The sequence below is a fragment of the Ananas comosus genome, linkage group 18, assembly GCF_001540865.1.
Source record: "Ananas comosus cultivar F153 linkage group 18, ASM154086v1, whole genome shotgun sequence".
NCBI lineage: Eukaryota > Viridiplantae > Streptophyta > Magnoliopsida > Poales > Bromeliaceae > Ananas > Ananas comosus.
Window position 1 is genome coordinate 10,468,135 of NC_033638.1, and position 25,922 is coordinate 10,494,056.

General features: G+C 37.6%; 4 protein-coding genes across 5 annotated transcripts; 2 read left to right on the forward strand and 2 right to left on the reverse strand.

Moving 5' to 3' along the window:
* On the forward strand, nt 1,141-4,027 carry LOC109723839 (metallothionein-like protein type 2). Its single transcript, XM_020252327.1, has 3 exons — nt 1,141-1,321; nt 1,569-1,649; nt 3,575-4,027. The coding sequence occupies exons 1-3, from the start codon at nt 1,257-1,259 to the stop codon at nt 3,666-3,668; spliced, it is 240 nt and encodes a 79-aa protein (XP_020107916.1). The 5' UTR covers nt 1,141-1,256; the 3' UTR covers nt 3,669-4,027.
* On the reverse strand, nt 4,755-7,677 carry LOC109723838 (outer envelope pore protein 16, chloroplastic). Of its 2 annotated transcripts, none has more exons than XM_020252325.1 (6): nt 7,407-7,677; nt 7,250-7,301; nt 6,647-6,678; nt 6,267-6,324; nt 6,089-6,156; nt 4,755-5,117 (listed from the first exon to the last, which is right to left on the reverse strand). In XM_020252325.1, exons 1-6 carry the CDS (start codon nt 7,518-7,520, stop codon nt 4,977-4,979), a joined length of 465 nt encoding a protein of 154 aa, XP_020107914.1. In that variant the 5' UTR covers nt 7,521-7,677; the 3' UTR covers nt 4,755-4,976. The 2 variants fall into 2 exon arrangements, with proteins under 2 accessions (XP_020107914.1, XP_020107915.1); XM_020252326.1 differs by having other exon boundaries at nt 6,291-6,324; nt 7,407-7,673.
* Nucleotides 14,890-18,358, forward strand: LOC109723650 (probable serine/threonine-protein kinase PBL9). The gene is made up of 6 exons (XM_020252078.1): nt 14,890-15,338; nt 16,004-16,329; nt 16,420-16,555; nt 16,693-16,835; nt 16,934-17,057; nt 17,651-18,358. Exons 1-6 carry the CDS (start codon nt 15,275-15,277, stop codon nt 18,118-18,120), a joined length of 1,263 nt encoding a protein of 420 aa, XP_020107667.1. The 5' UTR covers nt 14,890-15,274; the 3' UTR covers nt 18,121-18,358.
* LOC109723649 lies at nt 18,538-24,768 on the reverse strand (the record flags this gene model as incomplete). Its single annotated transcript, XM_020252077.1, is given in 9 exon segments — nt 18,538-19,206; nt 19,891-20,123; nt 20,409-20,661; nt 22,515-22,613; nt 22,700-22,773; nt 23,037-23,274; nt 23,743-23,829; nt 23,916-23,978; nt 24,581-24,768. Coding segments are annotated over 9 exon segments (1,616 nt in total), but the record flags the coding sequence as incomplete, so codon positions are not given.

Below are 25,922 nucleotides of genomic sequence, written 5' to 3' on the forward strand. Positions count from 1 at the left end.
CTCTTATTCTAATTATTCATCAATCTTAACCATCCAATAAAAATGATAAATGATTAGAACGAGCATAAAAAATATTATACTCCTAATAACACAATAGTACAACTCTCTCTCTCTATGTATAATGCAGACATTTAATAGACGCCGTTTATGAGGAAATTCCTAAATAGAGATTGTATCATAAACAAGTAATTAATAAGTGAGAGTAGTATTGAAGGATAAGATTGATTAGATATGTAGGAAAGTAACAATGGCGGTTTGGTTGCGCGGAACATTCCAGAGAAAACGAGAGAGATTTATCTATAATCCTCTCCTAAGTTTGAAATTTCATTATTTCATATTTTAACCTGAGTTTATTTTAAAAAAATAAATAAAATTAACTAAGTACGATTTTTTTAGAAAAATAGAAAAAAAAAATTAGGAGAATGAGGCAAGACCCATAATTATTACAAAAATAGTAATTAGTGTTCCCAACATAAAATGGCACAAACGCATGAACTAAAATTAAAATTTTATTGATATATTATACATATTATTTGCCAGAAATATAATAATACTGTTTTAATGAATCAATAATTCTACTAGCGTAGAAAATTCTACAAGCTAATTTTCAAAAAAAATATTGGGTTAATTTTGTACAGACTTCTATAAATATAGTAAATTATAAATATATATCTACAAAATTTAATTTTTATAAATTACTTTTATAAAAATTTTAATATTTTTTAATATATTTCTACTGTTAGTAATAGTTTAAAAAATTTAGCGATAAAATATTTAATACTAGTAATTTTATGAGATTTATGATGGCGTGCAAATATGGATGAATATACTCTATTATATTATTAAATTAAATTAATTAGGTAGTTAATGCATAGCACATCATTGGACCCGATACGAGATTATTCCGGATATCTCGGCTGGCACCCATCCCCGTTCTCCAAGGGCAGAATCGTAATTTCACTCTCGTCGCCCGTGAGCGGAGTTAACGGACGTTTTCGACGGAGAGATAACGGGAGGGGCGAACGCGTGGGTCGGTTCACGGACACGGCGGGGATATCCCGAGGAAATGATGGCGACACGTGGACGGTGGATATCGTCGCCCTCCCCCTCAGCGCTTCTATAAATAGCGCATCTCGGCCCCGCTACATTGAAACAGAAATTGGTTGTTTTAGAGAAATTCATTTTGAAGCGCTCGTTTCCTCTTTCATTAATTTGTGTGGTGAGGAAAAAAAAAAAAACAAAAAAACAAAAAAAAAATGTCGTGCTGTGGTGGGAATTGCGGGTGCGGATCCGGGTGCAGCTGTGGGAGCGGATGCGGAGGGTATGTTGATGTTAATGATTTTAATTAATTATACTGTTAATTTTGTTTTATGATTAAATTTTCCTGTGTGTTTTATGATGAGTTCATTAAGTGGTAAAAATTTCCTGTTTCGTTTATGATTTTTTGTTTTCTATTTTATGCGTTTCGTTTGTTTTGTTCTTTGTTTTTTTTTTTTTTTTCTTACTTTATTTTACATGTTGCTTATGTTGCTTATCTTTAATTATGTTTTGTTTTTCATGATGTGCAGGTGCAAGATGTACCCTGAACTGGGTGAGGAGAAGAGCTTCACTGCTCAAACCGTGATCGTGGGGGTTGCACCTCAGAAGGAGTATGTTCTTTTTTTTTTTTTTGGGGGTCATATGTTTTTAATTAATCGATTTTTTAGGTAGCGTGACACAAGAGTAGTCTTTTTTATCTGATGATTTTTAATTTGATACTGAAAGGTTGTGGCCGGTTAACGTGGTTGAGTCGATTTTTTTTTTTATTAATAGTCTTAAAAATTTTTGACGGAAATAGAAGGTCCGAGCGGCTCATCGGCAGTAGAGGGGATGGGTCGAATATTCGAGTCACCGAATGGGTCCGGTCCGTCTTTTCCTGATCTTTGTTTGTCCCATATTAGCCCCCACCCAATTTCTTACATAACCGATTCTTTCCTCTTTCTTTGCTGCAATAGGATATATGATTCGGTTCTCATCATGTTTATCTGTCTCATGGCACTTGCCCTTTACTTTGACCTTGTGAAACTGACTTCATTGAAGGATCGATTATGATTATGGCTACTTTTACAAAGGGAAACCCATCCACTCTCAAACTGAAACACATGTGGATTGGTCTCTCTTTGTGTGCATACCAATCCGAGTTGGATCAATAAGGATGGTGTGATCTGACCTCTCAATCGTGGGTTTCCCCATCCGAGGACTCCCTCGCCTTTGTCTTTCCTTTCGGCAGAGAAGAAGACGGAAAAACGGAAGGGGATATTTTTTGTTTTGAAACGAACATGATTTCATTTCCGCATTCAAACATATCCGAATTTTGATAAACTACCTATTCCGTCTTTAGCCTACCTGCACCCGACGATAGAACGATTCCTTCTTCTGTGAATAGAACCCAACAATGTTGGATCTAAACCAGATGGTAGTCACATCTCCCATTACTTTCCTGCTCGCCCTTAAACCATTCAGCCATGGATGCCGAGCCGAGTGAACTAGGTTTTTTTTTTGTATTCCTTCTCGAGCTTCTATTTCTTCCGTTAAGGGAGATTCGGGAAAAGATGGAATAGGAAGACGTGTTTCCAGAACGAACAAGATACGGGTGGATCACGGTAAAAGAAGTGAGACGTGCCCTGCACGGTACCCCGTCCACATGGGAAATCCTTTTTTCATTCCTGAGAGAGGAGTTTATAGAGGCCTTTTATTTTAGTAGCACGCACGGACTGATTTTTTGTAGTTTTAGTTTCTAGGTCATGCGAAGGGGGCCCAGTCCAATATCGTAATTGAACTCTTTGATCCTAAAAAAAAGATCAATCCAGATAAGAATGGGTCAATTCCCAGTTATCATAGAAACACTTAGATTATTCTACTGTAACATTCTTTCGCTTCTTTCCTGTTTTGTTCCATGTATATGGGGTATTGAAAGCCATCCAATTGAAGTCCATCTTCTCGCCGAAGAAAGCCTAAAAAGCGCTCAAGGATAAGTAAGTGAAGAAAGCAGTAAGTCATTTAGTGAAATTTCATCTGAAATGCCGCAGGAAAGAAACCCGGAGGAGGCAGCTGTGCTGGCTGATTGGTCCTCATTCTTCTGGAAGAGATCTAAAAGCAAACATTCCATTGATTGAGCAAACATTCCACCTTCCCGAATTCACCAAAAATCAATTTTATAATTATAAAAATAGTTCTTTAAAAAAATTATTTATAAAATTAGATCTATCCATTCACTACTTTTTTTATATAGAATTAAAATTTTTTTAATATTCGACCTATTTTTATAAATGAAAATTTTAAATATTTATTTTTAAGTTTAAAAAAAATTATTATAGGCTTAATAGTCCAAAAACTGGTTGAGTCCTCCCTCATATTCGCATCTCTTGTTTATTTTCTGTCTCCTTTAACTTTTTTTATTTATTTATGTGAATAATATTTTTAATATTTATCTTTTATATTTATGAACGAGAGTATTAAGATTATTAGTGGACTGCTAATATTTCTGTTTAGATAACAGAGGAAAGCTAATCTGAGTTGGGTCTCTCGTTTGCAGGCAGTTTGAGGGGTCTGAGATGGCTGCTGGATCCGAGAATGGTGGGTGCAAGTGCGGATCCAACTGCACCTGCGATCCCTGCAACTGCAAATGAGGAGAGGCAGCGCATCCTAAATAGGAGTAAGAGGGAGAGGCAGATCGATGCAGGGGAATGAGATGATGCAGTGGTTGTTTGGGTTGTGTTCTGTTGTGTTGTGTTGTGTTAATTTACTACTAGGTTGTGTGTTTGGTGTTGTGTGGTGTGTTTTATTTTATTATTAGTGTTTAGTGATGATGAGGGGGAGCATAACTACTATATATCTACATACTGTAGATGAGTATATATGCCTCCTTGTGTTGCTGTTGTTTCCGTATGCTTGTAGCGATCGAGTACTATGTATGGATGATGGATTCTCTCTCTCTCTCTCTTTAACTGAAGGAGAATAAATACTTTCACCTATCTTGGTTTTATTACTTGTACAAGAGCTGGATTAGTAGTTTGACATGAGTTGGGAAACACTTTTCTCCTTAATCCTACATTTTAAAGGTTTGTGACAGAGTCACGAGTCGAGCTCTTACGGTCCTAAATTATCGAAGAAAATTCAGCCTAAGCAGATGTAACAAGCTTTAGTCTTTTCTTTAGCTAACCTTTAAAAACTTCTCTTTGGCGACCTGTTTCCAAAATTTTATAAGATAGTGGATTGTGGATGCACTCCACCCAACTAATAATTTTAATATTACACATTAGAAAATATACGAATGATGGGCATCAGGAACCTGCTTATTTTGAGCAAAAGTCCATCTTGCTTTAATTTAATTACCTGTAGTCTTTTCTTAAAAAATTGTTAAAAAAGAAAAGAAAAATAAAAGAAGCATCTTTGCCGTAGTAAATACCGGTTGAAGAAGTGAACGACAAGGGCTGCAAGAAAACGAAAGTCCAGGAGGGTAGGTTGCACGTCGCCGTTCCTCACTAAAGAGACAGTGATATGTTGGTACCAATCAGGAACCGGGGCACTGTAGGTGATGGAAGCTTTCCTGGGGCACTCCCGTGTCCTCATGCGTAGCGAATCTTCTGCCCCTTTTTTTCACCTTTTTTTTTTTTTTCTACTGAAACGTCACACAGATACATTGAAGACAGATAAAAGGAAAAGCGCAATAAACCTCTGCCGTTCAAAGTGGTCTACAATGATATAGTAAAAAATTTTAAATAAAAAACTGTCGATAATATTGAACTCTTAATTAAAAAAACAAAAGCATGGTCACTTCTACAGATCTTGTTGAACACTTATTAGAAAACAGTAAGCATTGATACTGATTGTAGTAGCAGCAGCAGAAGAAAGTAAAAACAGGGAGTTGGAGTTGGAACAGGGAGTTGGAGTTGGAGAGGAGGAGCTCTATTCATGATATATATTACAAGGTTTCATCAAGTCAAGTAGCACACAAGCTCCGCGGCGGTGGCCACGGCACCCGCTGTTATTGCGTCCCTGATAACCTTGTCCCTGCCGTTGTTGCTCGCGGCTGATATGAGCGCCCCCGTCAGGGCACCTCCAAGCATCGCATTCTTCTGCAACACATGAATTTAGAGCGATGAGACTATGCCATGAACGATAAACATTTAGCCACATCACCTGTTAGCGGATTCACGAAATAGTTGAACCAAACTAGGCTACATATTGCTTCTGCAAATGTATTTGTCAGAAAGGATGCAGTAAGCCTTCTCAAGGAAATAAAAGTTATAATATGCTAATGACTAAAGAGAAAAATTCGGTATCATGAAGATTGATGGATAGCTTTTCTTTATGTTAGATGTATTTATACAGAGTAAGTTCTTTTCGCACTAGGCTTATTGTTTATATCTCCCCTAGCTTTCGGCTTCGGTAAATGTACAGAGTATATCGTAATATATATGCAGGTACCATGCCAGGGAAAACAGATGGTTGGTAAAAAAATATATATTTGGCATCGTATACAACGAAATGATCTCATATTTCTAACCATCCATATATAACAGATCATCAAGTTCTATTCACCTACATAAACCTTAAATTCCGATTTTTCCTCTTTCAAGTTACTACTTGGTTTATATCTCTTTCAAGGGCCCTAGCGCCAGACTAACTGTGCCTTCATAAAACTTGAGGTCTATCGCACGATGGTGGTTATCATCATCTCCGTTTTCAAATAGCCCTTAAGCAAAGACTCTGCCAAGCCCTACTATATTTAAGCACTCGCATCTTGCTTATTTGCAGTCTGGCCCATTTCCAGCCTATATGGACGTAAGTAAAATAAAAGTTCCAATACTAGTGAGCTTCGAACAAGCAATTAGAGAAACTTACAGATCATAATGTACGACAACTGTAAATGACTTGCTTTGAGAACCATTGTCATATCACACAATTAAGCATACTGTTATTTCAGAAAAGAAGAACAAAACGAACTTAATCTAATTTACACTGACAAACTCTAAGTCCATGTTTGGAACCTAAAGAGTAAAAAACCAACAATAACGAGCTGCATCATGGAAAAATTAGATATTACCCAATCCCTGGTGCCACGGATCCTTTCCATTCCGTACTCCATTCCAACATATACTCCGGCAACAGTTCCTGCACGAAAAACATCCACAAGAGAAAAATAGAAAATATGCATGGGAGACAAACGGTAAACACTGCAAATACTGATAAAGAATTTGCAACGGCATGTACAAAGTAGAGACCATCAATCTTAATGGCAATCTTACCCCAGTATGCTCCCTCTTTACACATTTTCTTCAGCTGCATTTACAGCAAGTACAAATTAGTTCTTCTCAATACTTCCCCTCACAATTAAGTTGCAACCATAACATTTCATTTCTATAGCATTTATGCGCATGAGGGCTATAATACACCATAAGCATGGCGAACTTCTAGCTTAAACAAATTTTAGTTAATGTATCTCCAACGGGGAATACCAGTATATATATATCGTTAAGCTCGACTAGTCATTGCACAAACTATGTCGTCAATAAGCAAATGTACTAGAGTATATTCACTAATGCAATGTCGGAACAAAAATTCTCTACAAAAAAAATTATGAGGCCAAACACGAAACACTTACTGCATCCTCAAATTTGCCTTTTGAAATGCTACCTACACAGAAAAGGAGAAATATAATAAGGTTCACGGTTCTAAAAGAAAAATGTAAGCATGTCGTTTCTTGATGGCTAAAGATAATCATAAGCTGCAGAAAACAACTGCAGAGCAAGCACACCAATTATCCATTCTGGAAAATCCACCATTCACCACATTCTGTTGTATTTAATTTAAAACCATTGCTATTTCTCTGCTCTCTCTTTCACAAGCAAAACAACGTGCATCAAAATTACGACTAAAAATTCACCGCTAGATTTTCTCTCTCTTCATTGATATATTTTATTTTCTCTCCAGTATTAATTTATTAATTATCAACACTAACCACACACCTCCACCACTAACATCAATAGTGAACATATTCATCAGCATTTATGTGCATTTAAAAATACTATCCATGATTTAACCGCAATCATCATAGCAACTTAAACATCGATTCCTATCCCGGCTATTTAATACTTTTAGCAACAATTAATTTCTCACCATCAACAACGAAATCCACGGATCTAGAGCCCGATCATGACCAAATCTCACCGTAATTGATTAGAACAAGGATAGTGCATCAACAAACCTTTCCTGAGGCAATCGTAGGTCTCCTCCGCGAGCACCTTGGATGCCCCAACCTGCGAATCGACACGAATCTTCGTAGAATCAGTAAAATCGACTTGTGCGCGTATCGAAGATTGAGACTGAAGGGAACGAGAGGGGAAGAGGATCGAGGTTACTACAGCTCCGATCTTGAGGAACCCGTCGACGGTGCGGTTGAAGAAAGGGTTGCCCATGTCGATGGCGAACTCCATCTTCGGGGAGGTGAAGGAGCCCACCAACACGCTTCTCGGCATCTTCGAACCCTCGCTCGTGGATTCCGTGGAGAGCGAGAGAGAGAGAGAGTGTGCGTACGCGAGCGAGAGCTCCAAGGAAGCTACTGCTCCTACTATACAATGGAGAGAGACAGGAACGAGGGACTCGTGAACGGAGCGGAAACGAGGACAAGTGTACGCTGGTGCGCAAAGATGACGACGTAGATTTTAACGGGCCGGGCTTAAAATGACAATGCCCCTTTTCTACCCGTCATGTAGAATCCTCTCAGGGCCCAATATAAGACCGATAAATGTACGTCACGGGCCTGGGCCCGGGCCTCGGCCCGGTCTCAACCAATACAAAATCCAATTTGTGGGCCAAAAAGCTTCACTCCAACTACAAGTAAAATAGCAATGTTACAACCTTGACCAGTGACATCAGTATGACGTAATAAATACCAAGTTATTATTTTAAACTTTATTATATAGAAAAATATCTGTATATTATTATTTTAATATCATACTTAATTATAAAATATTAATTTTATACTAAATTAAGTAGATATAAGGTTTACATTACTCAATTATAAAAATATATGTATATTATTATTCTAATATCATATTTTTATACTAAAAGTATGGTTTAAATGGTTCGGATCGGTTGTTCGACTTACTCGGATCGAATAGTTGAATCGAACCGGTTTATAGATTGGGTCACGGTCGGACCGGTTGATCCGGCCAGTTCAATCTGATTTTTAAATCATCGAGTAATAGTTGACGAGAAACCAAGAAGCCTCCGGGTGTTTTTGGATGAGTAAATGTCGCGACATCTGTTGAAGTCTCCGTTCGGGCAAAAATCTTTTCTGCTAAGTAAATGATTTGACTAAAATCTGCTACGAGTATCAACTTAATTTGCATCATCATGAAAACTCAAATCAATATCTTAATAACTATGCAGAGGATACCTTTCACAATCTAATTCATCAGAATGGTTGCTGTGTTCGTACGTAGTGTAGATCCACTACAGAAACATTTTAATCCCCCAGGAAACACTAGTCAAGCCACTGATTTAATTAATTAATTAATTAATAATCACCATTAATTACTTAATCACATCTGTCATGGTGCCACGTTGACCTTTTACACAAATGACATCGATTTTCGTCATGCTGACGCAATTGGCACAGTTATGTATTTATTATTGATTATTATATATCGGTGCAAACCATACATTTATTCTCTAATCCCTGCCACTCTGGGGCATTTGTCCTGGATTCTTTTCAACAAATGATCACTTTTTATTAACATCTTTCTTACAAGTCAATGTTAGTTTGACATATTCTCTGAGACATGCATCATCAGATTATTATTATAATAATAACAATATATGATTAATTATATATTTATATGATAGAAATTAAAAATCATTGGTCATTGTATAAATGAACGTACATCCCCAGCATTAATTAATCTTTAGTACAAGCCGGAAAACTTACAGATGTTTGTATATAAATATGAACTCTTATCTTGACAACTGCCATTCTATTAGCTTTAGAGAAGGGAACAATTAAAAAAATCCTTCTCAATTGCATATATAATATGATATTATATATATATATATATATATATATATATATATATATATATATATAATATATAATACGTGAGGCTAGAATCACTCTCGATAGTAAACTAGCCGTTTACTATCGAGTTGTTTTCGACAATAGAGCTTCCAAATTTGACGATCGGCTCGTTAAATATGACTAAACCATTTAAACTATTGTAGAAATCAAAATTTCACGCACTTCTCGATATTATTTTTTATCCATCTAGTGAACAGAAAAATGAATGGCTGAAAATAAATATTCTTTAAAAAATGATGATAGAATTTTGTAATCAAGATCAGAGTATAGATCTTGTTTTAATAGTTAAAGATTTTTTCTAACAAAAATTCAATTGATTTGGATATCTTTACACCGTTAAACGAGAAAAGTCTCTTATCCACGCATTAAAATTATAATTTTGAAAACATTTGATCATTAGGCAAATGATGTCGAAAAGATTTGAAATTTGATTTTTAAATACTTCAAGTGGTATAATCATGTTCAACGAGCCGATCGTCATTTGGAAGCTCTATTACGAAACAACTCGATAATAAAACGGCTCGTTTACTATCAAGAGTATTCTAGCTCAACTCTCTCCCCTCCTCTCTCCTTCCTCTCATCTCCTCTCATATATATATATATATATATAGAGTGAGGCTACTATGCTATCGGAAGCCACGAGCCTTCCGTGCTTTCAGCTCGTTTTCTCAATGTTGCGATTTTCAAATCGTCGATCGGCTCCGTTAAACTTAACTAGAGTATTTGGAGTACTAGAAATAAATTTTATTATTTTTCGATACGCCATTCTGGCCTAGTGATCGAATGGGCTCAAAATCAACAAATTTCAATGGCCGTAGTGAGCCGTTTGCAAGTTTAACGGTGTAGAAATATCCAAATCACGTGAAATTTTGATAGAAAATTCTTTATACTATATAAAACAAGATCAATATCTTTGATTTAAAATTTTAATGTCATATTATTACATTTTGTAAAATTTTTATTTTCAGCCGTTGATTTTGAGCCCCTTCGTTCACTAGGCAAATGATATTGTAAAATCATAAAATTTATTTTCTAGGTACTTAAAATACTCTAGATCAAGTTTAATGGAGCCGATCGACGATTCGAAAGTCGCAACATCGAAAATGAGCTGGAAGCACGGAAGGTTCCGTGCTTCCGATAGCATAGTAGCCTTACTCTCTCTCTCTCTCTCTCTATATATATATATATATATATATTTGTGCTAGTTATTCTGTGTGGAATTAGTAACAATGTAATCAAACGATACTAGTTTGAAAACTTATAACTAACAACATTTAATTCAATAATTTCGATCCTATACCTCGAAATTAATATGGCCTGCTTGTTATCAGTACTTGCAAAATAATAAGCAGGAAGAGGACTTTCCCATACCGAACAGGAGATGAGAGAGAGAGAGAGAGAGATCGCATTGTTAAGGCTACTCACGGGGACCGATCTTTCCGATAGCAGTACTCTAATACACTGAATCGATCCCATGGTTGCAATTTGAATTCCATTTTTAAATTTACATGAAGTATCCGTGGCCTGTCACACTCGATCTCTACTCAGCACACGAACAGAAGTCGTGGATACATTGCTATTTCTGAACTGTTTGACTGTTTCCTCTCAGATCGATCTCTTTAGATACATCGATCATACATAACCACACGCATGAGAGAGGGAGAGTGAAAATGTGGGCGCCTAACACTGCCTGAAAACAAGTGGGTGAGAGTGAGAGAAATAAATAAGGCCAAGCTGTGTCACATGGGAACGAGCTCGGTTATATGGCTTTGCACAAGTCCAACCACATTATATTAATTAGCATACTGGTGGTAGAACGCATACCTGCCCCCACCCTCAGCACCTTGACTTTTCCTTCATCAATGTATATACAGAATGGACCACAACAAGGTCAACACTCACGGGAATGTGTGAGAAAGTCAAACCGTTTCCACACCTCGCAATTTTATTGTTGATAATAGCAAAATGAATATAACAACTTTAATTTTTAAAGCAAGGGGGAGACAAAAAAGTCCAATGAACACTGCATTAAATGAATTCTATACATCTGTGTGGTAGGTATCCCCACATGGTGGGCTCCTTCACATACTGTGTGCATGGCTCAATTGAATCTTCTAACATTAATACTCTTCACATGTCAAGTTAGGAGGATGGTAATGTCAAGTTAGGAGGATGGTAATCGCAAAATGCAACGAAACAACTAGCTTAACCACTAAAAAAGTACTTGTGCCGTACTAAATAAAGTGGTTCGAAGCAATCATTTCTTAAAGAGATAACATTATGTACAGAATACACTGTGGTGCGCATTAAAATGTTCAGTGCATGTCATTTACCATCTGATCAACCCCTAGGTATGTAACTATTTTTTATCTCTTGACGGGTAATAATAATTGAACACTGAATATATAATTACCTAGTTTATTAATCATGTGTTTGACTATGCACCACTATTAAATACAACTCTATCCTCTCAAGATCAAGTGGAAGTACCAAAATCCAAGCCATTTTACCCAAACTTTGGCTTTGCTTTTGTATTAAAAATCAGACAGCTACAAAGTGTGCATATATATATATATATATATATATATATATATATATATATATATATATATATATATATATATATATATCTAATACCAAATTGCCACTACTAAGTTTTTTATAATATCTTAAATCTCACCTGCAAAAATGAAAATTGCATCTTAAAGCTCATTAATTTGTCCCTTACCGGACACTTGGACAGCACCCATGTGCAACAAAAAGGTCTAACCCACTCATTTCTTTTAGGGCTGCCTTTTATTTTATTTTATTTTATTTTATCCTTTTTGGGAGTTCAGCTAGAATACTTTTAAAAGCACCAAGAGAGTGATGTTTTTGAGTTTTTAATCTTTGAATAAAAAGATGTAGGGTTGGGATGATGGTAGTAGGCGGTGGTTGGTGGAATAGTGTTTGATCCAAGGACTATTAGTAATTAAGAAGTAGATCCAAAGGGTAGAAACTTAGAAGCACCAAGGGGTTGGTGCTTCCAAAAGCATTCTAGCTCAATTCTCCTTCTTGGTTGTATATGCTTCTTAACTGCCATCAACTGCCAGACCCTTTCGGGTTGGCTTGACTGGACTTGATAGAAAATTATAAATAAATATTATTCATATTATTATTATTATTATTATTATTTTGAGAGAAATGTAGCATGCTACATTGCTACCCGCTTCGTTTATTTTATTTAGAAATAAATTTAGCTAGAAATACGAATCAACTAATTCATATTATTATTATTATTATCTAATTTATATTTTTCACAAGTTAATCAATATATTGTAAAAAAAGGCTAATTCTGGACTAATAAGATTGCAGAAAAAGAAAAGAGGACCAGAAAAATTATGTATAATTATGATTAACTAAGGTGCCACGTTATTATTGTAGTTGATAACACGAAATTGTGTAAAATTTCTTATATTTGGCGTAAGGTACAAAGAATTGGACGTCAAATATTTTCTCTATGAGAATATTATTAAAGTTTTGTTTAACACAACTGAATGTCAAATTTGTTCCAGTTCTTACGTAAAGTTTGATTAACTGGAAGCTCTAATCTTCTTTAAGAAGAATTAATGGCTTAATTAAAGTACAACAAAGTTCATCTTATTTAGCTTGGTCTTCGGAAAAATTTCTTTTGGAGGAACCGCAATATAATTTTTTTTTTTTAAAAGAAGATTTATTAGCCTGGTGTACACAATATATCACTTTAGATAAAAAAAAAAAAATTAAAAAAAATAAAATGCCTTGCAATTTACACCAACCGCAATAAATCCAACGGTAGGAATTAAATGTCTACACGTGGCAACTACCCCATATCGTAACTTTGTTAGATCCACTTGATCCCCAAAAAAGGACCGCAGAGCATAAAGGGCGAGGCCAGATTCAGCCCAACCAAGCTCGGGGTTTGTCCCAAGTTCAATCAAGCAACTCCCCTGTTCTATATATTATATGTTAGCTTTTTTTTTGTAAAAAATATTTTTTGTAAAAAAAATAAATTTTTAGCTTTTTAGTGTTTAGTTTGTATGAAAAGAAAAATATTTTTTTTATAAAAATTATTTGATTGAAAAAATAAATAAAAAATTATATATTTTCTCTTATTCTATATATTATATGTTAATGATATATAATAATAATTATTATTATTTATATTTGTAAATTAAATATATCAAAATTATATTATATAATAATTTAATAAGTATATAATATAATATATATCATAATATGTATATAATATTATATAATAAAAATATAAAACATATATATTAATTCTTTATCCCCTCTCTCTCTCTCTCACTACAACAGAATTAGGTTATAGGGACACATGTTTGGAACACTTTTGAGTAAGTGTCCCATTTATGCTAAAACTTAAAAAAACATCTACTAATGCCTAAATATAAAGCCCAATCCAACCAAAAATAAAAGATTACTCTACTCAACCCACCACACCCAGTCCATTTGGCCCGATTACAAACAGAAAAGAAAAAAAAAAAGAAAAATCAATTACCATATTTTCTTCTCTCTTTACTCAATCCACTGAAATTCTAGACGAAGAGTCATTCCTGTCGTCCTCCTCCGCCACCGCAGCCAACGAGATAGAGTTTCGGCGGTTGTTAAATGCTTAAATAAGTTGTTGGTAAATTAGCAGCACTCTTTTAGGTTATAGCGACACTCTTTAACTGTCACTATATACCTAGCGACCCCACATATAGCAACACTTTTTAAAGGTGTCGGTAATTTTAGCTAGCAGCACTTTTTTGACATGTACCTATATTTAAAAGTGTCGCTATAGACCGTTTTTGTTGTAGTGTCTTTTCTTTCTCTTCCGCCCCCTCCCTCTGAATATATAAAATTTAACTATGAAAAACTCGATAGCACTAAATCTTTAGTGTTATCGATAATATCCTAGCCGGACTATATATATATATATAGTAAGATAGAGAGAGAGTTGGGTGACTGGTCCAGCATGGACCACTCACGTGGTCCGCAAGCTCTCACATAAGCTCATGGACTGTGATGCTTTTAATGCGTGTGAGCCGCGTTTTCTTCTTATGAGTTTTTATTTTTTATGGAGATGAGGCGAAAATAAAAAGATAAATTTTTTTAAAATTTATAAAATAATTTCTCTTTTTACACCAAATCAGACGTCCAAAAAAAATTTTCAGGCCCGAAAAATTTTACAAGTGCATTTTACTTTTATTTTATTATTACAATTTTTATAAAATATTTTTTTTTGTAAATAAAAATTATATATTTTTAAGAGGCGAAGAGCAAGGTGTAATATATTTAAAATTTCTAGTGCGCAAGTAAAATTGAATAGGAAAGCGGTTGCAAAATCAGGGAAGCACAGGGACTGAACATACATTTTACCCTACAAGGTATAAAATATTCAATGAAACTGAGCATTTCTCGAATCTAGTGTGAAAGGGATAAGCTCTCCCTGTCCCTCTCTCTCTCTCTCTCTCTCGTTCACTCTCCTCCGCTGGGGACCAGCGCTCGCCATTAATGCTCTCTCGCTTCTCTCTCTAGGGTTTCAGTAAAATAATGGAGCTTTAGAGAGAGAAAGAGAGCCTAGTAGGAGGAATTCTACACTGTCACACTTGCACCACGTCATCAATAACAAGCCAATCACATTTCTTCTTTTCAAACAAAAGTACAATAAAAATACTTTTTTACAATCATGATGGGACATATATTCTTAAAAGGATTAATTTGATTGGTTTGTTACGCCACGTCACTAATATACCCGTTGCATTCTAGAATTTTTCAGCCTAGTAGGAGCCGGGCCAGGTCAACCTTCGCGAAGGTCGCCCAGAAAAGCATTCCTTTTTAAGACGGAGACAGAGAGAGAGAGAGAGAGAGAGAGAGCAACAAGGAGGTGAGAAAAAGGATTCGCCTTTACCCCTCTCGCAAGCCTTTCACTTCTACCACTGGAGAGAGCTCGAACCAAATCCGAGGTTTCGAGGTGGATTTGGGGGGAATTAGAACGGATCCGAGTGCGAATTCGGCTTCTTCTCAAGCCATTTTGGGCGCAGAGGAGTTGGAGTTGGAGTGGGAGGAGGAGGAGGAGGAGGAGGAGGAGGTAGGGTTTTGATTTGTGCGGCGTTGTTTGATTCCGGGATGGGGAACTGCTTCGGCGCGAAAATTAAGGCGGAGAGCCCCTCGCACAGCGCCTTCACCTCCGGTACGCAATTGTTGGGTTGACGAAGAAGTGAGATTTAGGGCTAATTTGCGGTGTTTGGGATTGGGGCGGATTTGTTCTATTTAGGGTTCGTGCATGCTGCTTTGTGGTGTTGCGGAGCAGCTCGAGATTTAAGAAAAGCTGCGAATTTTGAGCTTTACTTCTTGTTGTCTCATAGACCCAGTTAGATCTTTAGCTGTTTTGGTAATCAAATCCCTAACTGGGGCTTCATAGTAGGTATTTTTGAGTTGCTTAATTGTTCTTATATAGCAAGGCTACTGTTGTTGCTTGATATACCAAGTAATCTGATGGAGGATTTGCTGGTCTTTATTTAGTTTGTGTATCCTTCCTTTAGAAGTCACAGGAAACATGCACAGAACAAAAATGAGTCATTTGTCTCCTGAAATTTATGTGCAAGCATTTCTGTTTTAACTCAACAATCACTGAAATTTACCATCTTTGAATAGAGTCTATTCGATACATTGTTGGGTACTACCAACTCTCTTGGATGTCGGCTTTTGAGATAGTGAATTTCTGGTGCAACACTGAATGACAATTAGATAGGATTTAATGTTTTTTGGTTGTTATTGGTTTTCCATTTCCTGCAATTTAAGTAAATAGTAGTATCTTACAACAATTTACAGTATTTCTTTTTCTTGTGTGCCTAGGGACGAACTCGAAATATGGCAGTAAAAACGGGAACGGATTAAGCAGCTCGAGCAGCCGGGTTTCGGCAGCCTCCGTGCCTCCGACTCCTCGGACTCAGGGTGAGATACTGCAGTCGTCGAATGTGTGTAGCTTTACATTTCATGAGTTGAGAACTGCCACAAGGAACTTCCGTCCGGACAGTGTGCTGGGAGAGGGTGGGTTTGGTTCGGTCTTTAAGGGGTGGATTGAGGAGCACACATTCGTGCCCGCCAAACCCGGGACCGGAATGGTTATTGCTGTGAAGAAGCTCAATCAGGAAAGCTATCAGGGTCACAGGGAATGGCTGGTCAGTGTAGTTTTCCACTACCCTTCTGTCTGTGAAGAAGCTCAATGTTTCCTTAACCTTATTAATTATTTTTTTTATTGTAACCTGTAGGCAGAAGTTAATTATCTAGGTCAATTGTCTCATCCTAATCTTGTAAAACTCATCGGGTACTGCCTAGAGGACGAACAGCGGCTTCTCGTGTACGAGTTCATGCCTCGAGGAAGTTTGGAGAACCATCTCTTTAGGAGTAAGTCAAGTCCTGAGTTGTTTATGTGTTCTTTTATGGATGTGAGTGAGTTTTTGACAAAACGGAAATGAAGATCTTTCTATGAGAATTAATGTTGTATTTGTTATGAACCAATCATTTCACAAATGATGCTGCAGGGGGATCATACTTTCAACCACTTTCTTGGAACCTCCGAATGAAGGTTGCTCTTGGAGCTGCTAAAGGGCTCGCATTTCTGCACAGTGACAAGGCAAAAGTTATCTATCGTGATTTCAAGACTTCTAATGTTCTTCTGGATTCGGTATGTAATGGTGTCTAAATTTGCATAACTATACAAGCGAAAGAGTTTATAGTTTAGACAATCTGATTTTTTTTTTTTCTTCTTTGCACTGTCGACAGAGCTATAATGCAAAGCTATCTGATTTTGGATTAGCAAAAGATGGTCCAACGGGCGACAAAAGTCATGTCTCCACAAGGGTGATGGGAACCTATGGATATGCTGCTCCTGAATATCTTGCAACAGGTAAACTTGTTTACGATCGAGCTCTTAATTGCTTTTACTCTAGTAACCACGGAGTTCTTTGTTGGTGGTACTAAAGGAGTAAAAGCAAACTATCACAATGTTCTTTACTCAATTTGTGAAGTGCGAGAAGCTGATGCGAAGCAACTTTTTAGTTCGCCTGTAGGTCACACATTCATAATACTTGTATCACCGCGTAGAAACATCCTTGTAATGAACATTGATCATGGCAATCATTAGAGGCATATGTTATATCACCTATGGGGCAGTGACTCAGATTGCACATCTTTAAATTATTTCATATAGCATGATTCATTTTCTTGGTTTTTTGGAATTAGAAATTTAGTGTCGTTCGGGTTGTTAATACTGAAGTCAATTGGGAAGCAAAGTTCTCTAAATAACTATATACTTTGTGGGTATTAAATGACTATTCATATGTCGCTGCGGCTTTACATACATAAGCTAAGCTAAACAGTTTTATATCTGCTTTTTTTTTTTTAATTATTTTTTATGCCATTCAGTTATGGGGATAACTATGAAGACCAAGTTCTATCATTGTAACACTATTTCTTTCCTTTCAATTTTGAATTCTAAAGGCCATTTGACTACAAAGAGCGACGTGTACAGCTTTGGAGTGGTTCTTGTAGAAATGTTATCAGGCCGACGGGCACTGGACAAGAACCGCCCATCGGGGCAGCACTGTCTGGTGGAGTGGGCGAGGCCGTACCTCACCCACAAGCGGAAGATCTTCCGCATACTGGACACGCGGTTAGGGACGCAGTACTCCATCTCAGGAGCCCAGAAAGCCGCGAGCCTCGCGCTTCAGTGCTTATCGATGGAGGCTCGTTACCGACCCACCATGAACCAGGTTGTCAGCGTGTTGGAACAGCTCCAGGATTTCAAGGATGCATCGACTGGCCCAGTCCCTTCCCCTGCAGCGAAAAAGACGGACCGAAGCCTTGATAGCAGCTCGCGGAGGTCACGGGGGAGGAGTTTGGAAGAAGCCGCGAGTGTTAATGGAAAGGTCGCGTATCCCAGGCCCACGGCATCTCCTCTTTATGGTTAATAATGAAGTGAAACCGTGGGAAATGTTGTGAGCTTTTTGAGAATGCGGGGTTGAGACGAGAAAGAGATTGAGATGTCCATTAGTCTCTGTGGTCATGTTTGTTGTTGTACAGCCAATCATGGTTTTGCTGATGATCTTTTTCATGGTGTATTTAAATGGCTTTATTGTTATTATCGTCCAGTTTAAATGAATGGTATTCTTAGAATATTTCGGTAGTTTGGTCGATTAAATTTTGCTATTTGACATCTTAAGAATGCTGGTGCTTCTTGTCTACTGGGTACCTGGAGATCAATCATCATATTTCTACTGCCGCTGTTTTAATTAAAAGATTTTGTTGTGTATTTAGGCATGAAACCAGCAAGAGAACGACGGTATTTACATAATTAATATAATAGTACTACGGCACAATGCGAGAGGAGAAAAAGAAAGTTGAAATTTGTATTTACACAATGCTTTCACGAGGACTCTGCATAGTAGAGATTATCACAATAAAAAAGAAAGTTGCAGAAAATGTAAGATAAAATACACAGATCGAAGGAAGGCCCAGTTCTGGTTAATAGACTAAGCCATGATTAGCGCATGTAGGAGTCTGCAAAGGCTACATAGATTCTAAAAGATATATTGGAAAACAACAACGATTTCGCGAACGATATACAACCAGAGTGGAAAGAAGGAGAAAAAGCTCAGGCCGCCATGAGCAGTGATTTAGTAATACCGGTTATCCGAATTATAACCTCGCCCACCTGAATATTGACCACGGGGCTCGAAACCACGGCCCCTGCCGCCTCGACCAACCTCCGACCGTTGCCCATAGGACTCATAATGACCTGCCGAAGCATAATCTCGTTGCAGCTCTGCATAAGCACTTCCGGCAGCAGCAGCGGCGGCGGCAGTAGCAGCAGCTGAAGAGAAGCCTTGAGCTTCACTGGGCCCTGCACTGTTTTGATAATTCTGCATACTAGCTTGCTGGTACTGCAGAAGCCGAGCCTGAGACTCCTTCCTTAGGAATTCCTCTCTGCGAGTAGCCTGGCGAGCTCGAAGGGCAATTAGTTTCTCTTGGTATTGAGCATTTATCTCGCCTAGCCTCTGACAAAGAGGGAGAGCGAGAGCATAGACACGTAAGTCATCAAAAACAGGAAAATTTCTTCATTGAAATAAAAGAAAAGGTTATTTACAAACTTAATCCTGCAAGTATGACCTGAGTTTCAACTTCTGCCTCATTGAGCTTTCATTGTAACAATTTACTCTCTGGAGTTTGATCGGACTTCAATTTTGTTCTAGAAGCTTCAAGTTTTGATAACTTCATCCCCGAAGTTTAATTCTGAACTTCAATTTTGCCATTAGAGTCAAAGCAAAGTTTAAGGGTGGTGCTGATGTGTCTGCTGCCAGAGACTAAATTGTTACATTTATCTACGGCAATGAAACTGAAATCAAGCTCAACCTTCAGGGACTAAACTTGTAATTTGAAACAAAAAGAAAAAAGAATAATCGGTAAGGGCAACTTGCAAAATGTTATTCATGAACAACAACGAACATAATACTTGAGCTCTCTTCACAAGTTGCATACTTTCAGCATTATTTTAGCAAAAGAATCACTTTGAAAAGCGGATCTGAAAGCATCTCATGTGAATGCCTAGAGATTACGTTTTAAGCTTCCGGTAGATGCGGAACCAAAATTTAGTAAAATGTTGAGAAACAGGCCTGGCAATTTTTGGTATCTTCAGCATTATCAATTTCACATTATGAAGAATATGCAATTGATCTATATACCTCCCTGTGTCTAGCATTTTCTGCATCCTCTGCATCATGAAGTTCCTTGGAAAGCTTTACAACATCATTAAGAAATTTCTGCTCGAGACCTTCATACGTCTGCGGGAGAATGTTATCCTCACGTCCAGCTTCCATCTCATTGTGGCGAGCCTGGGCTCTCGGGTCTTTACTGGGCTGCTTTGAATCCAACCTCTGACTCTCGTATAAAGATCTTGCACCATCAGTCCCTTGACCTATATTTGAATTAATCCAGCTTTTAGGGACTCAAAAAATGCTTGGGTTTCAAGCAGTGAGATTGTTGAACAGTGAAATAGACAACCTATGGGCCTGCATTAACAAAATGGATTTCCCTTCCAGAAACAATTGGATTAAGAGAGTTTCAGAAAGAAGCATGGAATTTGACATACTTGCACTTCGGAAGAATCACTTCTACAGCCCAACTACAGGCGCACGACAAAATGAGCGCATTTAAACCAATCAACGAAAAACCAGAGTCATGAGATACCAGCAAAACTTGCCTTCGTTATATGCGTAGGGCGGCAGCTCACTCGAATCTTTCGAACCATCTCGATGCCATTGCCACTGTCCCTCCATCTTTGACAGGTTATACTGGTGATCTTCACCGGGCTGCATAGGGTCCCGCCCCGAATACTGGCTATTACCCGACAGTTGCTGTAATCTCTGCGCTGACATGTGCTGCTGCATCTGAGCAGCTACCATCGGATTCATGCCAGGATCGGCGTACTGCCCCTGTCGCCTCATTTGTCCTACCTGAAGAACAAAATAATCTCTCAGATGTGCAAAAATAGAAACCCCAGCAAAAAAAAAAAAAAAACTGAATTAGAACAGTGAGCTGAGAATGTAGTTCTAGCCGGGCCTTCTTTTCACCGTATTATATTGTCGCGACTTGCGAAACTTTCATAGTCAAGCATTTCCTTATTTTTTAGCATGTATCTTGAGAAAGTGTGATAAAAAATAATGGATAGCTATGCCCCTCTTCTAAAACTCAAAGTGAGCATCGTTTATCGCGCAAGCAGCATTTAGCCGCGGCATCTATTTTATGTTATCAAATGACCATTTGTTGTATAAATATCCCTGTGATAATAAGCAACACCCATTACTGGAAAGATTCGAAAGATCCCCAATAGTCATTTAAAGCATCACAAAGTTTGAGTTGAGGCTCTCGTGGTCTGGTACTCATTATGACTAATCTCCTGAACGGGGGGGGGCGTAGATTGGTCGAATCATTGATTCCAGCTACGAGCTTCGTTAATTAGGATCACGAAACTGCATTATCAGCAACATATGAAAAAGACCCAAGACGAAAACAAAGAGGAAGAAGAGGTACACTTACCACCACCACCACCACCACCACCACCACCACCGAATAAACCCTAATCGCTCGCTCAAATTCTCATTTACACGAACTATTTCCTTCCAAAGGCGGCTTCGAAGTCGCAAAACGGAGGATTAATATGAAGTTTAAAGCGAGGGAGAACGAAAGAGGAGAGAGAAAATGGACAGAGAGAGAGAGAGAGCGGAGGGGGATGAGCGAAGAGGGAGCTTAGGGTTAGGGCGTAGGAACGGGGGATTCGATTCGTCCAATTTCTGTGGGCCCATTCTAATTGTATGGCTCATATGGACTCTCCCTTTGGCCCATTTTCTAGTATGAAAGGGGGTATTATTTATATTTGGAATCTGTTAAGGGAAAAATTCCATAATGCCTCCCATTTGCCATTTGCATGCGTGGTGTATTTAAAATGCTAATAATTACTTTTGAGTTGTTTACTGCAAAATAAGTTTGAATGAATTGTTTAAAATATCAAAAGTGAGAAAACTCATCAAGCTTTCAAATTCCCGTATGTCGCAGAGTACGAAATACATAGTAAAAACTTTACCACCACAAAAGACCGGAATATCTTATCCTCGCAAAATCAACTTCAAGTAAAAGGTCAGTCACCAGCTGAAATTACAAAAAAGAGAGAGAAAAAAAAGTAACTTGAATTCAAAATCAAGAGCACAAAGATCTGGAGAAGATATTAAGAACATTGACAGATTTGGGTCGACAAAAATGAGGCAGCAATTTGGTAGTAAAATAGGTGCAGTTAAGGTTTATATTACACTTCGGTAGACAGAAAGAAAAAGAATGGCGCTGTACATTTTACTTGTCTAACATCAAATTCCAAGCACGTTGAATTAAAAAAGTTTATCACCTACATCCATCTTCGTCTCTTCCTTCGAACGAGATATACACGACCATAAACCCAGCGCTTGCTAGGACTTGACAAGGATTGCTGCATATAAATGCAAAAAGAATACTGATAACATACGGAAATTATTCAGAACATCTTATATGGGTGCTTAGTTGATTGTGGAAAATTACATAGAGAAGCATAAGCCAGCCGCTTGGCAAACACGAGGCTTTTGGTTCCGAAAGCAGAACCTCCAATTTGGGGCTTCTACTTCCAGCTATATTGTAGGCTATCGGAGGAAATTTTACTAGAACAACACTAGATAGAAGCATCAATAGGTCACACAGATCTAACCAATTTGCTTCGCACTATGGAAGCTAGAAAAGGGCATGTTCTTTTGACCCTCATATTTATCAATGTTAGATAACATACCTCCACCTTTGTGCGGTATTCCAATATGCTCTCACATACATGGCATTCTGCTCTATGGGGTTCTTGGTTGGACTTTTCAGTCCTCACAAATGCAAAGACCTGGAAGACCATAAATTTTGTTCCCTTCAGAGGTATAATTTTTCCAGATTAAAGGCATCAAGAAACTACCAAATAGTAACACCAACCTCTTCACCGCAATTTGGGCATGAGCCTTTGAGTGCAACCAAATCATTCCTCCATAGGCGTTGCAGCGCTTGAACTGAAATTCAACCCACATAGCTAATGTATCAAGAGATGAAATAGAGAGTAATCAAAAGCGCATATATTTTCTAGGTCAACAGTGATTTTCATCATAATTCTAGTTCGTACAAGAATAGAGAGCATCGAAGTTGACCATTTTATGATGGAAGCGCACAGTAAAGTTAATATTAAGCTTGAAGAACTACTCATTTTGCAAGAATTAGATACGCAAACATGGCACGACACATCTGAGCTGAATTATCAATCAAAAGTTGATCTTACCGGAAGCAGACGCAACAGGATAGCCTACAAGATAACCCAGTCCAATCAAGAGCATGCCATTAACCACAGTAAGCATTTCAATTGGAGATTTTTCATAATGCAAGGCATATCTTGCTCCAAAAGTATCTTCAAATGCCAAAATTGTGGTATAAATAGTAGGCACAAGAAAGGCAGAGATCCCAAAGAGAAGTAGCAACAGCCAGATACTTGCTAAAGCCAATACTTGGGAAGGGTCTTCCTGTCCTACATCCAAGCCATATCAAAACCCAAACAGTAAATGGCATTTTCTGACAGATTGAGAAAAGAAAATAAGAGAATGGCACTCCTTCCGGTCCTCGCAGGATCCTCTCTATAAGTGCTTCTAGAATTAAGTTGTTGTAGCAAGCAATACCAACTCTTTACATAGCTTCTCGCTGAAAGAGCAGAAGCTTCAAACTGAGGTTCCTGCTCTTGGAGGCTCTGAGAGCTCATTTTAGCTTTTCCGCCGCAGCAAAAGCTCCGGACTTCTTGTTGGTCAAGCACTTGGTTTCTAGAAGCTTCTATTTCAGGAATAGAAAATCATGCTAGCCAAACAGTCACACATAAAGCACTTATTATAAGGAGGAGGTTTTAGGACTAGGCCAAACCAGAATGTAGAATTCTCGGCTTTGGGTAAGGCCTGCATGGTATTTGGAGTATCCTCAAGCTTGAATAAGAGTAAAATTACCTCGGCATCAGCATATGTAGATTGTCGTCTGAGGCTGCAACGGGGATACTTTACAACTGATTTTGAACCATACAACCGCAACTTCAGCTGCAATAGATAGTTTATAAAAAGTGCTGCCGATGATAGGGCAAAAATCATATAAACTGACAATATGAAGTTGCGTTGTTTACTACCTCAACTTTATCAAACATGTCATCGCCAATCAAAGGTTTACCACTGTAATAAGAGTCGCAAGCCTGGACCGAGATTAAAATTCATATTAGTAAATATAACATCAGTTGCAAAGGAATTTTACGAAGCGCCAGTAATGTGCCAGTTTCTCTCTAAGGAGCTCTTTTTTCAGATATAAACCATAAACAACAAAGTAACCGACAACACCGGCATGGCGACATGCCGCAAAAGCATCAATTCTAGGTATCCATGGAGATAGCTAATCAAACCATCTATTTTGCGGCAGCTGCGGGTTGAATAGGAGACTGATTACCGACATGGAGCTAATTTCAGCTAAATTACCTCTGGACCCATCATTAAGCAATATGATGAATATACTTCTAAACTATTTCAGTGTTTCTGCAGATTTTTCTCCATACATTAAAGTTAAAAGAAATTGGAAAAGAGGAAAAGACTACTGATATGACCACGAGAGGAGAACAACAACTAAATTGCATCAGGCTAAAGATTAACTCTAGGGAAGAACGAAGGATCACAACATATATACAACAACAATCTAACCCTACGGATATAGCAAATCGAATCGAACATAGGAGCCAAAAATAGGATCTGTAAGCACCGGATAGAGAGAGCAAAACGATCCGAAGCTAGGGTTCGGTCGCATCACCTGCCGATAAAGGGCTTCGAGCAGCTCCTTGCTCGCGGTGTCGATGGGCCCAACGAAGAGACACGAGGGTCCCTCCGCGGTGAGGGCGGCGACGGGCGATGAGCTCCGCCGCCTCCCGCCGCAGCCATCGGGAGCTCGGATGCGGATCCGCAACCACCGCCCCGAGAGGATCACCGGCGCCGGCGCCGGCGCCGTCGCCGGCGTATGTCGGAGACGAAGGGCGTTGGAGCGAGAGGAGGGCATGAGGCGTGTGGAGTGAGCGGCGAGGGTTCCACTCCCACCACACAAATTAGGGGCGCTTCGTCTGCGTATGGAGATCTTTATATTGTTTTATACGACACGCCAGCCTCCCGCGAAAATCATCGGCAAAAGAGTTTGTGGCGAGTAGGCAGTACTGCCAATGCATTTACGCCGAAAATTTCTAAATTCAATCATGTAAAAAGAAATCAATTTTTCAATTGATTTTTTTAGTTTTTAAATATTTTTTCATTTATCTTATTTGTTAAATTATTTTAAAAAGATTTAAAATATCTCATATTTATCTCCGCCTTTGACTACCGTCAATTAATTAGCCCAAAAATTTTTAACTACTAGCATACTACTACAATTAGGCCCCTGAAAAACTTTATTTTTTATTTTTTTAATCAGATTTAGGATTCACATGAAATGATATGAGATATAGAATAAAGTAATGAAAATAAAAAATACTTGAAAATATTCAGTTAAGAATATAATGGATATTGTAATGTAAAAAACAAAAGTTAAAATTAACTAATTAACTAACAGAAAAGGTGGCTTCATTAAATATTAAATATTATAATATAATTTAGAGAACAATATTAAGTAATTAAAACTCTTAAAAGACAAATTATGTGATTTTACTACTGTGAAATATATGCAAATTGTTTTAATAAATATAAAGAAATAAGCTAAATGAAGGCCTAAAGTACATGGAACTCTCAAAAGTGGATAAATATCTTCTTTGCTATCTAGATAATTAAATATATTAAACCTGTCGATGAACTCCTAAATTATAGTTAAAAAAATTGTTAATTGCACTGCTAGTTCCTAAATATTTGGATAAGCTCCACTTTGCTCCTTAATGTTTAATTTTTATATTTAAAATTATTAATTTTTAAAAAATATTTTACTTTAATTGTTATTTTCATTTACTATTATAAAATTTTTACTTACACCCAATATATCTTTACATGCATGGACTGCATAATATCAAATCTTGATTTCCAATCCCACATTTTAATCCATTCATCCGTTACTGAGCTGTAATTAACCTTATATTTAAAATTAGACAGAAAGGACAGTAAATTCATAAGGCATAGAT

What these genes read in the sequence shown, in the direction of transcription:
- LOC109723839 (XM_020252327.1), top strand. Translation starts at nt 1,257, where the DNA reads ATGTCGTGCTGTGGTGGGAATTGCGGGTGCGGATCCGGGTGCAGCTGT. An exon ending in TGTGGGAGCGGATGCGGAGG is followed by an intron (nt 1,322 to 1,568) that starts GTATGTTGATGT and finishes CATGATGTGCAG; the next exon opens with GTGCAAGATGTACCCTGAAC. An exon ending in GGGGTTGCACCTCAGAAGGA is followed by an intron (nt 1,650 to 3,574) that starts GTATGTTCTTTT and finishes TCTCGTTTGCAG; the next exon opens with GCAGTTTGAGGGGTCTGAGA.
- LOC109723838 (XM_020252325.1), bottom strand. Translation starts at nt 7,520, where the DNA reads ATGCCGAGAAGCGTGTTGGTGGGCTCCTTCACCTCCCCGAAGATGGAG. An exon ending in GATTGCCATTAAGATTGATG is followed by an intron (nt 6,157 to 6,266) that starts GTCTCTACTTTG and finishes TTTTTCGTGCAG; the next exon opens with GAACTGTTGCCGGAGTATAT. An exon ending in TCCGTGGCACCAGGGATTGG is followed by an intron (nt 5,118 to 6,088) that starts GTAATATCTAAT and finishes CATGTGTTGCAG; the next exon opens with AAGAATGCGATGCTTGGAGG.
- LOC109723650 (XM_020252078.1), top strand. Translation starts at nt 15,275, where the DNA reads ATGGGGAACTGCTTCGGCGCGAAAATTAAGGCGGAGAGCCCCTCGCAC. An exon ending in GCACAGCGCCTTCACCTCCG is followed by an intron (nt 15,339 to 16,003) that starts GTACGCAATTGT and finishes TTGTGTGCCTAG; the next exon opens with GGACGAACTCGAAATATGGC. An exon ending in AGGGTCACAGGGAATGGCTG is followed by an intron (nt 16,330 to 16,419) that starts GTCAGTGTAGTT and finishes TGTAACCTGTAG; the next exon opens with GCAGAAGTTAATTATCTAGG.